At 45.2% G+C, this 17,076-nt stretch overlaps 1 protein-coding gene across 1 annotated transcript; it reads left to right on the top strand.

Annotated features, from left to right (window-relative positions):
* The first annotated feature begins 1,263 nt into the window (after positions 1-1,263).
* SLC6A14 (solute carrier family 6 member 14) lies at positions 1,264-16,825 on the top strand. Its single transcript, XM_050902082.1, has 14 exons — positions 1,264-1,311; positions 2,039-2,207; positions 3,998-4,129; positions 5,714-5,875; positions 7,064-7,199; positions 7,949-8,081; positions 9,954-10,094; positions 11,118-11,346; positions 11,431-11,556; positions 11,648-11,766; positions 12,985-13,084; positions 13,323-13,432; positions 14,475-14,642; positions 15,253-16,825. The coding sequence occupies exons 1-14, from the start codon at positions 1,264-1,266 to the stop codon at positions 15,400-15,402; spliced, it is 1,923 nt and encodes a 640-aa protein (XP_050758039.1). The 3' UTR covers positions 15,403-16,825.
* Positions 16,826-17,076: the final 251 nt, after the last annotated feature.

Below are 17,076 nucleotides of genomic sequence, written 5' to 3'. Positions count from 1 at the left end.
AAATACAATCTGATCTTACCTGCCTATCTTTCAGATGCTGTCCCACACACTTCTCACTCCTGGTATTCCTCTTAGTCGTGGCTAGATCGAGCCATGCTGGGTAGCACTTTACTCAACAAAAAGTCCCACTAATTGAGGACAGAAAGGGTGTTTGTCATGGTGTGGATCTGAGAGCCATGGAAAAGAGCAGTTAGAAATGGAGGAGAGCAGTTAAGCAGCCAGTCAACCAGTGTCCCCTTGTGCCTGTACCGACAGTGTGCTTTGGCCAGTGTCCTCCTGCATGTCCTTAGGGGATGCCTGGGGAAGGTCACTTTGGTGGGTGAAGCAGTGGAGTGCTTCAGAAAAGCTCTTTAAGTTGTTGCTCGTTAAATTCCTCCTCTGGTGATGGCTTTGCTTTTATGACCTGCCCTTTCTGTGCCTGTCATGTGTACGTGGAAGGTGTGTTTAGAAGCTGAAACTTCCATACTGTTAACCCCCTTGTGCCCTTTGCTTTCGTGCGTCTCCTGAGCCTAGGCTCCAGCGTGGAGCAGGTTAAGAAGGAATGAGAGGCAGGTATGGGTGGAGAGGGAGCCATGAGCAGGGTCTCTGGGCGAGTGAATGTAGGTGAGGCAGCTGGACAGTGGCTCTGCGGGAAGGAGTAGGGAGGTAGTGGGGTCAGCTGTTCAGGCAGGCGTGTGGTGCTCAGTGTGTGATGGTCAGCGTGTGGTGGGGAGTTGGCAGCCCTGTAGGTAGAAGACAAGAGGGTGGGTGTGCGGGTAGGTACTGGCAGAGCGGGAAGAAGGGCAAGGAGTGGGGGGCACGTTAGAAGGGGAAGGTGGGGGGCAAAGCGGTGGGCAGGCAGGGGTACAAGGAGGGCTGAAGAGCCCGGGCTGAGGGAGCGAGCCCAGGCGGGTGCGTGGCAGGGGAAGTGGGTCGGGGTGAGGGGAGGGCGTGCGGAGGGCAGGGGGTGTTTAGGAGGGGAAGTGGGCAGGAGGCCGGGCAGGGTTAGGCAGGCGGGTGTTCCCAAGGAAGTGGGCGCGGGGCTGGAGGAGGGTCAGCGGGCGGGGGTGCGGCGGGGAAGCGGGCACGGGGCTGGGGCGGGCGGCGAGGGGGTGCCCCGGGGGCGGAAGGTGCCGCATCGCCGGCGGCCCGCCCGGGCTGCGGGGCAGCCCAGGGGCCCGCGGTTCCCGGCAGGGCGGCGAGGGGCGGGCGGGAGGCGGCTCCGATAAAGGGCCGGGCGCCGGCCGGCGCGGGCAGAGCGGAGCGACTCCGGCAGCGGCGGCTATGGGGATGCTCAGCCTGCCGGGCTTCCTCTCCTGCGGGAAGAAGAAGGTGAGGCGGCCGGGGGGGTGGCCGGCCGGGGGCACCCGGACAGGTGGGGTATGGGGACACCTGGGCAGGTATGAAAGCACCTGGGCAGGTGGGGTATTGGGGGTACCTGGGCACGTGGGGTAAGGGGGCACCTGGGCAGGTGTGGGTACATCTGAGCAGGTAGGGTATGGAGGTGCCCAGGTAGGCATAGGGCCACTCAGGCAAGTAGGGTGCAGGTACCTGGGCAGCTATGGGCGCACTGGGCAGGTGAGGTATGGTGCACCTGGGCAGGTGCGATCCAGGCAGGTGAGATCCAGACAGGTACGGGAATATGGGGGCACTGGGGTAGGTCAAGAGGGATGAGCTGGAATGAGCACCTGGGCAGGTGTTTTTAAAGTGGGCATACAGGTACATGCTGGGGTGGACACCTGAACAGGTATGGGGGCATCTGGGCATGTGCAGGGGCAGAGTAGGGGAGTCCCCTGGAGGTGCTGCCCCCAGGAGCTGACAGCACAGGGGGCTAAGGTAGGAGCAGGGCAAAACTGGCCATGAAGGTTGTTTGGGCTGTCTGGTGGGACCCTCTCTCACAGGTCTGTGCTGTCCTGCCAGGGATCAGCTAGACTGGCAGCCCACCTGGCTCTGCCCACCCTGTCTAGCTGCCCTGTCCAGCAATGCCAAGGAGAAATGAGGATATGACTGCCCCGCTTGCCTATGGGGCAATCCTGAGCCTTCCCTCTTCTCTTCCAAGGACTTCAGTTTGTCAGATGAAAAAGATGCCCATGCCAGTGACAGCGATGAGAACTTGGAGCGTGGCAACTGGTCAAACAAAGGCGACTACCTGCTCTCCATGGTGGGCTACGCTGTGGGCCTGGGCAACGTCTGGCGGTTTCCCTACCTCACCTACCAGAATGGCGGAGGTACCTGTATTTGAATGGCAGTGTCGGGTGGGCACACCTTGCTATCCCGAAGAGAGAGGAGGGCCAGCTCCAAGGGCCAGCCCTGAGGTTGGGCGCGTTTTGTCAAAGCTGGATGTGAGCATCACCCTGGGAACTGGGATAGTGCCCGCTGATGGGAATGGGAAGAGTAGGAGGCATCTCTATGGGTCCCAGCTGAGGAGGCAAATAGTACTTAGTTTTAATTGCAAACTTCCACCTGAGAATTCCAGAACTCTTGTGATTTACTCATGACCAACACGCGTCTTTTTGTCAACGTGCCAATATCCTCTACTTACCTAAATAGCTGTTCTCCCTCCCCAGTGCTTACCTCCCTGATATGTTTATAGAGAGCAATTGAATCCCCTCTGTACCTTTGTTTTGTCAGGCAAACAAGCTAAGCTGGAATAATTATCCCAGCTCAATAATTATCCCCATCAGATACTTGGGAAGTGCGAGGCAGAGAGCCTCTACCTGCTTACACAATGAACTAGTGGTAAAGCCAAATGGAGGCGCTGGCTTCCCTGGCTGCTATTCCAGAGCTTTGTCTACTTGCCAGGCAACCATTGGTAATTAAAGAGAGCGTAAACACCAAGTAACTGCAGAGGACTTACTTGTATGTACTTACTTGCTCTGCCTAACAGTTGTTGAAGTCGAATTCTGGACTGTAAATGCAGCACAGCCCATACAGCTGCACGTGCAACACAAGGTGGCATTCTCAGTACAGAACTTCTATTGGAGTGAGCTTGGCCAGGTTGCGTTACTTACAGTTTTGTTGAAGAAAATTGTGAAAACAAAATAAGTTGTGACATCAGCCCTTCTACTAGGCATTTTTTTCTTATCTGCCACAGCAGAAAGCTTTGCATTTAAAGCATACTTGTGCTGCTGCTTGTATCCTGCTCTGTGCCCCTTGCCCACAATTGATAAGGACAACTGTTACATCCTTGTTTCGAAACACAGGAGTAATCCAGTTAATTCTGTGGGACTATTTACTTCCTTAAATTACAGCGGGTATTTGCAGTTCCTTGCAGAACTGGGTCCTCAATTGCTTTAAGTTCACTGAGAGTGAAGAGGACAGATTTCTGTGAGGATATCGGGTTGTGTTTAGGAAACCGGTGCTCTCACTTTCCCTGTCTTCTGCGCACACGCAAAGACGTGCCAGTCCCTTTCACAGAACAGGGCTCTCATTGATACCAGGTTAATGTGCACTTTAAAATGGCCTCAAACAAGAGCCACGCCGAGATGCTGTTTGACACAGGAGTCAGCCAACCATAGAAAATAATTTTCATGCTTTGACGTCCAGTAGCTACTCTAACAGGGCAGTTGCAAATCACAGCCAAGTACATGAAGGAATGGTTCTGTTCCTTTTTAAATTAAAAGCTGGAAGATAAACTAGAAAGCAGACAAACCCGATGGTGCCTACAGCTGAGCAGTGTTCCTGCTTGTATGAGAACAGTATGTCTTCAATAGTTTTTCTAAAATCCTTTTAATTCTATAAGAGAAGCCATCCCATGTAAATCACCAGTTCTACTGGTGATCTGTGTCTCTTCATTGCAGGTACTATTTAGTCTTACAGAAAACAGGATTTAGAAACAAACCTCTCTATTCTGCAAAAAGCACAAAACCCCACAGTGGGATATTTGAGGTGGGGGAAAAAGGGGAGTATAAAATGTGATAGAACTGTGGTGAATACTGAAAGATTCATTGTTTTCTCTGTGTGTGTGTCTGTGTTTTTTGGTTTTTGTTTTTTTTTTCCCCTCCCTCTCTCCCTTCAGGTGCTTTTCTAATCCCGTACACCCTGATGTTGGCCTTAGCTGGCTTGCCCTTATTTTTCATGGAATGTTCCCTTGGGCAGTTTGCCAGCCTAGGGCCAATTTCCGTCTGGAGAATATTACCATTGTTTCAAGGTTGGTGTTGTTATGTTTCCTTAGATCTTTTTTATTCTAGTAATAAATAGATATGAATTAATGATTTCTTCACAAAGTTACTAATTCTGAGAAGCCAGTTTCTGTGCAGAGAATATTCCCGATGTTACAAGGTCAGTATTATGTTCCCAGGTAGATCTTCCTTATTATTCAGTTAATAAACAGATGTGGATTAAAGATTTCCCCAAAAAGGTTGTCACTTATGGGAGGTTTTATCAATGATTCTCCTGGTGTTACACAGCACACCACCCTAACTGCAGCTGTGCAGGCAGAAGGAAATAGCCCTGTTTGCTGTGTGAGGGGAAAAATCTCAGTTAAACACCTGGCACTGTGTGCAACAGACTGAAAATCATTTTTAGAAGTTAACTTTATCGCTGTTTCTTTATACTTTACATCCTACATAGCTTGCAAGGCAGTTCCATGTTGGATGGGCTAATTCTGTATTTGGCTGGCAGCATTGGCACAGGCTCATGGGTCTGATTGCTTTATGCAGTGCTGTGCACCTATTCATTCAACTCACTGCCTTGGGAGTCATCTGCTGGTGTGATAAAATAGGCTAGACCCTGGCTTTGTAAGGTTAGGTGTCTCTTGTGATAAGAGAAATAGTTGCACTCTGTAGTGGTAGTTTGCCTATCTCTGTGAGGGTTTGAATTTGATAGGGAGATTATGTGTTTGGAAGCAACTAACCATTTGCTTTACTCGCTCCTATCCGTCCAGGTCCGGTACCAATGGGTGTAAAGGACTATGTAATTGGTCTTGTTTGTCCTCTTTATCTACCAGAGGAATTAATGTAGGAACAAGGAAGTTTCTTTCTGATGCAGTAAGAATTTTACTTGCCACCTTCTACAGAAACAAAAGGCATTACAGTCTGGCCTGTTGCCTGAACTCTTTGCCAGTCTCCATTCTGCAGCACAAGCAACCTTTCACGAGAGCAGTGTATTTAACTTTAAAGCAAAATTTTATAGACAGAGCAAATCTTTTATGTGTCTGTGAAGGTATAAACTTAAATATAGTCTCTAAGACGGTTGGGACAGTTTGGCAGACTTTCCCAAACTCGCAGAACAAAGTTAATTTTAACAAAGGAGGAGAACAGTATTATTGGCACAGATTTACTGTTCTGTGTTGCTTCTCATTTATTGGCAAAACCATACATTACAGTGGGATCTTTAAAATGGCTTGGTCAGTCCTAGTGTAGTTTCTTTTATTTTACTAAGCAATCAAAGCTTCCTGCTGAACTGGAAGAGAGCAAAATATTGAATATCTCCTTTAGACTTGGATTTAGCAACTAGTCCAATTTTTCTGAGGGTCTGATTCAAACTCTGCGTCAAAACCACATTTGAGATGGTCAGTTTGGATCATAACCCTCATTTCATGGCTTTACCCTTTCCCTGTTTGGTTGCTGTTAAAAATTATTTAAAAAACAAACAAAAAACAACCTCAGCTTCTTCCTAAGTAGCCTTTTAAAAGTCAAGTGAAGGCCATTCTCTTTTTTTTTTTTTTTTTTTTTTTTTTTTCCCCCAACCCAAGTTTGGGGTAGTTAAGACATTGTGTCTTTCTCTTTCCTAGGAGTGGGCATCACGATGGTCATCATCTCAACATTTGTGGCGATCTACTACAACGTTATCATTGCTTACGCGCTCTACTACTTGTTTGCCTCATTTCAAAAAGTGCTGCCATGGTCAGAGTGCTTTTCCTGGGCAGATGAGTTCTGCAGCAAAACACGATTAGGTACTGTACTTAACAGATAGGGCTTAATATTACTGTTTTGGATAATTGTACTTTGTACTGTTTTCTGGGAGAAATTACTGGAGCAAGACAGCTACCTGTGGCTTGAAAAATCCTTCCTGGAGTTTTGTCTCTGAACACACAGGAGTGATGCTTGTCTGCTTCCCCGCCACCAAGTCCCATTTCATCAGGCTTCATGGCAAAGCATGTACCTTCCTTACATGAAGCAAGAGTATTGCTGTAGCTTTTATCAGAGGTTCTTTCATTGCCCTTTGCCTCCTCTATGGCTATGGTAATCCTGAGCACCAGTGAGGCACTGGTTTCACACTTTATAACTTTTTAGAACGTATCTCCACGCTATTGTTCTTGATGTTTGGCAGCACATGTACGGCCAAACACTTGTTATCTCACCGGTTTCCATATCAGACCAGTTGAAGGCAAAGGTGAAGTTGGTGACGTAATTAGTAGCTGGAAATGTGTTGCCAAGTGTTAATGTAATTGTAACTCTCTTAACCATATATATGAAAATCTCTTCTAAGATTCATAGGTTTCATAAAATGAAGTTGAGATGCTTTATTTAACAAAAAGTTGACGGTTGCTTATGGGCTAAACAAAAACGTTTCAGCTCAAAATTTGTAAGTGCTGGAGGAATACAAAACTGAACTGAAGAAGCTGTCCTGAAATGGGCTTCAACAAGACTTTTGCAGTAAATGCTGATATAGTGTTCTTTACTGTATGTTCTGGCAAAAAAAATCCCAACCCAAAAAACCCCCAAACAGTGCCCATCCCCCCGACCCCGCCTAAGGAAAATGTTTGAAGAGCTCTAGTAAGCCCTCTGCCATAATAAGATGAAGTTGCTAGAGGATGATCTGTGTGTAACCTTGGTTTGGGACAAAGGTTTTCATGGAGTAACCAAGGCTACAATCTTAACTATCCTCAGTTCTGATTTTTTGGAAGTATTCTTGACAATAAGTGAAAGGCGGAGCTGAGCACGCCAGCTTCTTGGTGTTTTGATTTACAGTCAAAGTAACAAATTCACAGCTGCAAGTGATAGTTCAGGTTTGTTTCTAGTTATTGTTTGTAGGCAAACTGAAGCTGTAGCTGTTTAGAAAACATATTTGCTGTAATAGTCTGATTTTTATAATAGTCATCACTGTTAACAACCCCTTTTTCTTGCTTGCTTGCTTTCAGTGAGTGACTGCAATGCAACCTTAGATGGAGAAATCATTCATGCAAACTACTCGTTCATCACAAGCAGCAACCTCACGTGTATGAATGGCACCATAAACTTCAAACCAGTGCAATTTCCCAGTGAGCAATACTGGAAGTAAGTAAATATTTTAAAGAAATTGCTAGAAATGCATTTATTATGCATTGTGGTTTTGAACGTATCTTCCATTTTTGTCTTATTTTGCTGTCCAGAAACAATCTAGTCAAGGGGGGTGGGCATGCAAATCTGTGCAGAGGGGACTTAAATTTTAATTGATGAGTCTGGGCCCTTAAAAAAAACCCAAAATTAAGCCAAAAATTATAGAGAAGCAAATGAATCAGCCTGTAGCAAACTGAGAAATACTCCAGCTTAAAGAAGTCCTCTTCTCTGGAGTCCTAGTAGGGACTACGTAGCATCTTTATGTATAGCATATACTTTTTTTCAGGAGTTACTGTGCAAAATACATTCACCTTATTCTGAATCCGGGCCTGTTGTGAAACTGCCATTTCTTTAGCCACGTGGTTTCAATTTGCCTCGTGTTCCCTGGGTTCCTGGGAACTGATTCTTCTTATGGGCTCTTCTCTTGCCATCAGAATTTCATGGTTAACACGAAAGAGCTGAGGTAGGCCTGATGGGAGATGTACGGAGAGCTGAGGGCTGGTAGACTTTAAAAAGAGGGGAGAAATGCAGTTACGTATTCAGTTTTTCAATGCCAATCATGCAGTTCTAACTGCATGCTCATGGAAGTTGCTGCAGGGTCTTGTAATATCTGCAGAAACCAGCTCACTTTCCTTCGAGAAGTGGCTGAAATGGAGAAGTGCGTGCTGCTGTTGCCCTTTTCTCATTGCAGCATTTTGTGGTTTCAGTAAAGTGGCTCTTCAGCGCTCGAGTGGGTTGAACGAGACTGGTAACATCGTGTGGTACCTGGCTCTCTGCCTCCTTCTGTCCTGGATAATTGTTGGAGCTGTGTTGTTTAAAGGAATAAAATCTTCTGGAAAGGTAAGTTAGGAAGAGCAAGTAGTACACTTTTGGCCTGATCTTGCCCTTCCAATGTCTGTTGGACTTGGGGAAGGTTAGCACAAGGCAGGATACAGTCCTAACCTGCTACCCTCTGCTGGACTCAGCATTAGACTTTCTTTCTGCTCCTTGGCTTCATAACTGTTACATAAAAGATGAGTAAGGTGCTGATTACACAGCAATTACTTAACATATGGATCTCTTAGCTCCATCAGGGCTGCCATGTATTTGGGGATCTTGCTGTCATGCAGGTGATTCCAGCTGAGTTTTGGCAGTCACCCGGCCTGTTATGACAGACACGTGCATGTGACTGCACACGCGTGCACACACCCTGGGAACACCCGGTGATTATTTGCACCTCCGGACTAGTTGAGATGTTTGGACAATACAGGTCAAGTCCAGCAAACAGATGTGCATGTGCAGGTTCCTGCCAGATTGTGAAATGTTGTTTGTACTCAAGATTTCAAGCTGCTTTTAGGGACTAGGGCCATAGGTGCTTGTTTTCAGACTCTGGCTCTGCTGAGCTCCCATTTCCACGTGCTGGAGCACGGCTGCCTGGAGTTTTCCTTGGGCTAGGTTGGCTCCTCTCCAGACTTCAGGCAGGCTGAATTTCATTATTCCTTGCCTGAGGCCCTTTTCCTGGTTTAGTTCCTTTCTCCCCATACTCCTTTCTTACCTCCATGTTGCATCTCCGTCGCTCACTTCTTCAGTCTCTGTTGCCTTCATTCTTTCTCTCACCCTTTCTGCACTGATTTTGGTGTTTTGTTTTTTTTCCTTTCAATTCCTTCTGCCATTGTGCCTTTCCATGGTTCCTCGCTGCCTGTCTTCCTTTTCTCAGTCTGATGTCTCCTCCTACTCTCCTTTCTATTTGGAGCTTTCGGCCCTCCGTCTTGGCACTTCAGGGTGGAGTATCTGTGCTTTCCCAGCTGCACTTGTTCTGCCACGTGGGTCCTCTTAAACTCACATTCTTTGGGTTCCTGGCAATTGGCCTTTCCTGTTGTCACTTCTCTTCTGGCGCGAAGGTAAGCCTCTTTGAGGAGTAAGGTAAGACTCGGAAGAATCTAGCTGGGCAGGAACAAGGCAAAGATGAAGAGCGGAGAGAATTGACTATTCCGGGCAAATATGAAAGAGGTCTTCAGAAATGGCAGACTCACCATATGATGGTGCAATGCCATCCCAAGCAATACTTGGTGTAACCAGCAGTACCGGGTCAATTATCTGTCTGCGTAACACTGAAACTAAGACTCGAGAAACAAGAGTATTGTTGAACATAGCCTGCATGATAATAGCACTGCTTAGCCCTGCTTCTGGCCTGGATCCCATTTTGCTAGAAATTGTGTAGACAAACAACAAAAAAGATCTATGTCCAAGAGAACCTAAAAGTCCTTGTTCCCAGTAAAGAAAGCTTCCAGCATGGCTTTTTTTTGTTTTGTTTGGGTTTGGGTTTGGGTTTTTTTTTAATGTAGTCTCAGCAGGAGATAATTCCATCCTGGTCACCTAATTTTGACTGGCTTTCAGTTCACATTTGCTAGAAGCATTGCCTAGCAAGAGTTCTCTCAGGTAGTTGAGTCCAGGCCTTGCTACAGCAGTAAATCATGTCAGAAAACACATTTCTGAATCTGGTCAAGTGCTATCTGAAAAGTGGATATGTGGCTTGGGCCTTCTGCTTCTGTTGGAATGCAGCTCCAGAACCGGATAAGCCAGATGGTTTAGTGCTTGGTGTGTGTTCACTTCCCTGGTCGCCTGTTTTTCATTTGTACCAGCAGACCTTAGCCTCAAACCTGGCCGTTCCTCCTGCGCGGAGGTCTGTGCATTCCCTCGCTTCTAATGTGTGTCCTGCCCTTTTTTCTGCAGGTCGTCTACTTTACCGCACTCTTCCCATACGTCATCCTGCTCATCTTGCTGGTGCGAGGTGCCACCCTAGAAGGTGCTCTGGATGGCATCGAATATTACATTGGGAGACAGTCCAACATCACCAAGCTGATGGAGGCAGAGGTGAGAGGTAGTGTCAGCCCTGGAAGCGTGACACGCTTCTGTGGTTCTATGGCCTTGTCACTTACAGAGCAACTTCTTTTTTTCCAGTCAGGAGCTTCTTCATGTCCTGCCCTGCATTTTGTATCTGCAGCTGGGTTCTGTTTTTTCAGCAACCCCCAGCTTTATCAGAAGTCCAAGCCCCTATTCTGGCTACTCTCAACCTAAAAAATAGCCACCCTCTGCCCCTTCCCTGCCACACCAGTGACGACAACTGTGGTATTGCCTCTGAGCAGCTCTCGGGGGTCATGCTGGAGTTTCATCCTAGCAAGGCCTCATTGCATGAGTCCCACTTGCTTTGGTTACTGGTAATTTCAAGGGACTTTACCAGAAGGTTGAAGGGACCACTGAGTTTGAAATTCAGGCTGTGCCTTGCCCAGGAAATTAGCTTGGGAAATTAGGTGGACCGGGAAGGGCAGCTTGTGCAAAAGGAGCCTGGATTTTTTTTGTTCTGGCTTATGCCAACATTAGTTCTGCTTTACCAAAAGCAGACATTAAGTGCGATATTTATGTGTGGTATTTTATGTGAGCATTTGGTGCTAACTGAGGGGCTGCAGCAGAGGCAGAAGTGGTTTGTCTGGGTCGCGGTGTGAGGAGCACAAGTGGGAGAGCACATGGAAGTTCTCACTTGTGCAACCTGGTCCTGGTTCTCCTTATTCGTTGGCACTGTGACAAGATTCATATCTCGACAACCCACATGTGTGAATGAATTGAATCTCTTCCTCAGGGTTAGCCCAATAAGATTTAAGTATTTGGTAACATACTCGGGATGTGACCTTTGGAGATCATAGAAGATACTGGTTTTTGCTTGAGATGGCAAGGTCACCAGCGTGCTATATCCCACTTACCCTAAAACATACATGAAATAGAATTAAATATTCAGGCTAAATGTAGAAAAACCCTGGAGGTTCCACAGAGGTCAGACTTAAATGTTTATGATACGTACTGTAAGTAATACAGTAATTCCCATGTTCTTATTTCTGGTAGGTTTGGAAAGATGCAGCCACCCAGATATTCTACTCCCTGTCTGTGGCATGGGGCGGGCTTGTAGCTTTGTCTTCGTACAATAAGTTCCACAACAACTGCTACTCGGATGCTATTTTCGTTTGTGTAACCAACTGCGCCACCAGCGTATTTGCTGGGTTTGCGATATTCTCCATCTTGGGACATATGGCATTTGTTTCCGAGAGACCTGTCTCAGAGGTCGTGGACTCAGGTAGGCTGATCGTTGCGCTGTCAGTATTGGGACTTGCTTTGACCAAGGCATGACAATAACCTCCTTCCTTCCACTACTTTCCAGGATTCGATCTGGCGTTTGTAGCCTACCCAGAGGCTCTCTCCAGGTTACCCGTTTCTCCTCTGTGGTCCTTCTTGTTTTTCTTCATGCTCCTGCTCTTGGGCCTTGACTCTCAGTTTGCCACCGTAGGTGAGTGGGGTTTTAAGTAACCCATGGCTTTTCAAATGAACGTTGCCTTTCTTAATTGTGCTGCTCAAAACCCACACTTCTTCCTTTGCAGAAACACTTACAACCACCATACAAGATATATATCCCAAAGTGATGAAAAAGTTAAGAATCCCTGTAACCCTGGGTGTGTGCATATTGCTCTTCTTTCTTGGTCTTATCTGTGTTACTCAGGTAAGACATTAAATTCTTTTTTGGCTGTGGGTTTAGTTATGCTGCAAGTGATAAACTCAAGTCAAAATATCCTTTCCAACTGTTCCTGTTTGCATGGATCAATCTGAGAGAATCTTGAATTCTGCCAGTGTGCCTGGACATGCAAATAAGAAATTCCCAGAGGGAAGCTTGAAGAACCTAAGGTTTTCTGTGATTATTGAACTGAGATCTGCTTTTAAATAGAAGGCCCGTACAGAGCCTGTGAACCATCAACCCGAGTTATTGCTCCTTGGTTCAGGAGATTATTTGTGTAATCTCAAGCATACGCATACAGTGTGTCTGTAGTGCTGCGGGTACGGCTAATAGATGCCGATGGGATCTTTTTGTTCAGAACTGGCTACCAAACAGGACAGGATTTGAGAAATGGCCTATTCATGTCACAAAACCCTATTAGCTCACTAGCATCTGTAGATTGTATGGTTACTTCTCCTGTGTGTGTATATATGTGTATATATATACACATACATATATACATACCTAAAAGGAATTTTAAGTGTAAACTTTCTTGAGGCAAGTGCTTTTAAGGTTATAAAGGTTCATTGCAATTACTCCATCTAGAAATGCAGATTTATAAATGCAATTAGACTGGGAATGTGACGAAGATAATTGTGGTGAATAGACAGTTGTATGGTCAAGCAAAGCACATAAGTTATGAAACATGATGGCAGGGAAGCTTGCGGAGAACTTAGTATGCAAGAGTGTGAAATGGCTTAAAGCTTGTTTCCTGCTTGGTGATCCTGCTGTTGCATGCTGATGTTTAAAGCCGTGTTTAACCTACGTGGAAAACTTGTGTGTGTAGGAGTATACAAGCCTACCAGAACCGATAACTGGTATAGCTGTTGCTGTAGCTCAGTGTTAAAACTTCAGCATCAGCTTTAATACCGTAAGTTCCAAACTTAAATCTTGCTCTCAGCTGTTTATATATACTCTGCATATACATGTATCTTGTTATTAATATACAGATCTAGAGTATTTTGTCAGATGTGCTTTTCAACTTCACGTAGAGATATTTAAACAAAACAATGTTCACAAATATGTACTTAACCTAGAGAAATGGGATTTTAAAAAACTCAGACTGGTGATTAGTTAAACTGGCTTGAACAACACAACTTATTTTATTTGCATAAAGACATTACTGGGACTGGGTACATTTTTACCTCTTTATTGTTTGTTCTACAGGCAGGAATATACTGGGTTAACCTAATAGATCACTTTTGTGCTGGATGGGGAATCCTTATTGCAGCTGTCCTGGAGATAATAGGCATCGTCTACATTTACGGTAAATTATTTGCATTGAAAATGCATGATTTGACTGTGCAATCCCAGGCACAGTGTATATTAAACATTAATTACTGCAATAAGGCATTTATAACTTAACTGGCTGAAAAGCTTTAATGGTTACCACAGAACTGGAGAAACTGACCTTGACCACTGCCTTTCTTCTGTCCCTTTTGAGTAACCACACCTGCAAGGGCAGCACCTGCTTTACAATGCACCCTATGATTGTCTTTCAACAGGAGGAAACAGGTTCATTGAAGACATTGAAATGATGATTGGAAAGAAGAGCTGTTTATTCTGGCTGTGGTGGAGAATGTGCTGGTTTTTCGTTACTCCTGTGCTGTTAATGGTGAGTGTAGATGACTGGATTGTGTTAGTGTGACAGAACTTATTAATTTGATGTTGAAGAGGTTTCCACGTGAAGATTCAGGGCTGAATGCCCAGGCCCTATGTATGAAGACAGGTATGGCTGTGTCAGTGAAGCAAACTATGTGCTATCTCTACTTTCCGATACATACCGCTCCTCCTTGGGTCCTCTCCAGGAGAGGCTGGACCTTCAGATCAGTTGGTAGTGAGCTTTGTCTACGCTTAGAGGAGTAACACAGAGCAACCAGATTGTCCATCTTAGCAGCTGGATTATCTTCATGTCACACTGTGAGAAAATGTTTTGAAAAACCTAGATTTTTCCCCTTTGAGGGAAATCCCATTCTCGGGACGGATTCCTGGCTTGGGTTTGCTCTTTGGATGTCCAGCTGTTCCCCTGTCTGAGACTTTTTTATGTCCTGTTATGTGTGTCTCAGTTTTTCGTTACTGCTGTACTTCTAATTGTGAGTGGTGATGGTTGATTTATGTTGTTATGAGAGAATTCATTAACATCCCAAATCCAGGAGCCAGTGGCGAGTCACTCTAGCCAGCACATTACCTTTAATCTGTCTAGACTACAGTTTAGAAAATGCTGTTTAAAAATATCTTATTTCCGCAGCAGTATTTGCCAACGTTTAATCTTAGATTCTTTCCCATATTCCTGTAAATAGCGGAACATGGGAACATATAAAACATACAGAGAAAGGTACTGGGCTCATCCAGCAACATATATATTCTCCAACATGAGATTTCAACAGAAACCAGAGATCAAGTTCTGTTGAAACACAGATGTACTTAAAGTGTTAGGGCGCATATCAGTGTCCTCTTTCAGTCCTGTCCTTCAGTCTTACTGCTTGGCCATGACTGAACACCAAATCCTGCACAACTGTTCTTGCACTCAGAAAGCAAGAAGGAACTGTGCAGAATTTTTAGATAGCCCTTTTTTTAACCAACTTGGAAATACGCTGCAAGTTCAAGTTAGCTGGAAATCTGCTTTTCTCTCTTAATCTTTTTGCCATTTTTAATAGGCAATTTTGGTCTGGTCTTTGGTCACATTTTCACCTCCCACTTACGGCTCAGTGTTATATCCAGCCTGGGGAACCGCTGTTGGCTGGTGCATGATCATCTTCTGTGTCATCTGGATTCCCATCGTCGCTATTGTAAAAATAGTTAAAGCTGAAGGAAACATCTGTCAGGTAAGGGTACAAAAAGGCTGTCATAGCCTCAAATCTTGCTTTCCTTGGCACTATCAGGAATGCCTGTGCTTTCTTCTCCAGCACATATTCAGTACCTTGAGGTGTTCGTTAATTGAATTTTTACACCAAAACACATCTCTGGTAGTTGCATCAGAGGCAAATTTACCCTACTGTGTTCGGATACGAAGATAAAGTCTAATTCTCTGGGAATGCACCCACACATTCAATGGTGATTTTCATGGTTTCTGTTGTTATTCCAGCTGCTTTAAATTCTCTGAAGAATTACGATCACTTTCTATCCCTATATCATTTTCTGGAGTTTTGCCTCCCATTCCTTACAGAAACGAGCAAGTGCAAGATCTGAGGTATGCTCTTCTTTGCCAGGCTTTGCCGAAGAGTCCTGTTGGTCACAGCTTTTCCTGCTTGTTTGACTTCAGTGTCCAGAATCCACTGAACCCAAAGACATTTGGAATGATTTTAAAAAAAATTTGGGGATTTGTTTGCCATTTGTTAAGTTGCAGGGCATATCTAGAGTTAAAGCTTTACTGAACTTTAACAATAGCCCAGACTAAGGTAACACATTAAATGCCTCTTGTTTTTTGCTTTCCAGCGCATTGTAAGCTGCTGCAGGCCCGCTGCAAACTGGGGTCCCTACCTGCAATGTAACCGAGGAGAAAGATACAGCCATGTTGTAGATCCCAAAAAGGAAAAGGAACACGAGATTCCTACTGTGTCTGGCTTTGTATACACTCAACAATGAGATGGCCATTTGGATGACAAGTTTTTAACATATGTGTGGTTTTCTTCTTTAACAATGAGAAAGTGACAATGCAAAACAACAAGAACAAAAAACAAATCAACCCTCTGCCCTTCAAAGCCCAGCCCTCACATGAAAGCGATCCATATTATTTATTTTTAGTGCTGTATGTTTGGGGAGGAACAGGTAAATTAGACACTGAGATCTCCCCAGAGATTTAGGTTGAGAGAGCAGGAAAATGCATTGTGGGCTCCCCAGGCTGACGGACTGGGCATACTTAACCCCATCCAACCGGTATCCAGCTGGACTGCAGATACGGGCGTGGAAGAGAACAAAGACACATTCTGGTGCTCCCCAGCTACAGGAAATTTGAGCCAAAGGGTGCTGTGCTTGCATGCGCCGATGTGCTACAGGCAGTTACTACCTTCTGCTGTGCTTTGCCGTCCGCTGTGGTGTGCAGTCAGCAGAGAGGTGAATGGGTGTGCTGCTGCCTGGCACTGTAGCTCAGGGAACAGGAATAATTTCTCTCTGTCTAAGCCTTGCTCAGTGCTATGAGGCTGCTCAGGATTTGATGTTGATTACAGTGTGTGTGTTTTGTCTGTGCATCTAAATGTTGAGTGGCAAAAAATTGCCATCCCAGGAAATAAGGCCTTAACATGGCGAAAAGCAGGCTTCTTTCTGTTTCTCGTTATTCCCCTTGGGATCCCCAAAGAGCCTTCATCTGTGTCGTGCCCCACGCTCAGCATTCATCTGTCTATAATTCAAAAATCCCATGTTTCCATATTTTCTCATTAGGCTTGGCAGAATGAAATAGTAACCATTGATTTCTGGTGCATCTGCGCTCCTACACTCACCAAGGTTTTACCTATCAATTTGTTCTCTGCCTCTTTCACTCAGGCTTGGGTTTTCCCTTCCAAAGGAGACCCAAAGTGCTTTTTAAAGATTCAAACAGTGTTGTCAGTGTTGCGGTAGAGCCTAAAGAAGCAAGCTTTACCCTGAGTGAAGGTTAGAACTGCCTTGTAGTGCTATTACTCCAAAATTGGCTGAAATCATGAGATTATTGAAAAGTTAGGAAGTTTGTAATGCATTTGGGAACACAGACTTGCACTCCTACCTAGGCAGGAGGGGGTTAGGTTAAGAGAACCTGACTTCACTCATAATACAAGTGAATTCCTGATAAAGGAAAAAAGACCTATGGATTGAACGAATACATCTTGTGTGCTAAGGAACGTCTCTCTTACTGTGATAGTGGTTCCTTGGGAACAACGCAGCAGGGTTTCTAGCTGTCACTTCCTCTCAGGGCTTTGTCACTCTTTCTGGACATGAAGGAGTGTGGATAGTGGCTTGTTGCCCAAGCTGCATACCTTGGTGTATGTTTTATACTGGTGATTTTTGTGACAAATCAACACTTCATGGCAAATAAAATGTGATTTTCTGTTTTTAATGGTTTTGGAGCTGGAAAATGAGATTTTAGCCTTTTGTATGGAGCTGGGGGGGAGTTGGTGGGAAGGGAAGTACCACCAACTCTTCTATGATCCGAAGCCTTTGGGAGATTGAACTGGAAGGATTCAACCTCCAGGAAGCCTTTTCTTATAGAAGTTAGGATCTAGTGCAATAGCCCTGTTTTGGAGAGGGCTCAGAAAATACAGAAAGTAATTGAGGTGGAATTTATAAAAA

The sequence above is a fragment of the Gymnogyps californianus genome, chromosome 9 (assembly GCF_018139145.2).
Source record: "Gymnogyps californianus isolate 813 chromosome 9, ASM1813914v2, whole genome shotgun sequence".
Classification (NCBI taxonomy): domain Eukaryota; kingdom Metazoa; phylum Chordata; class Aves; order Accipitriformes; family Cathartidae; genus Gymnogyps; species Gymnogyps californianus.
The sequence above is the reverse complement of the archived record's forward strand: the minus strand, read 5'-3'. Positions and strand labels throughout refer to the sequence as shown.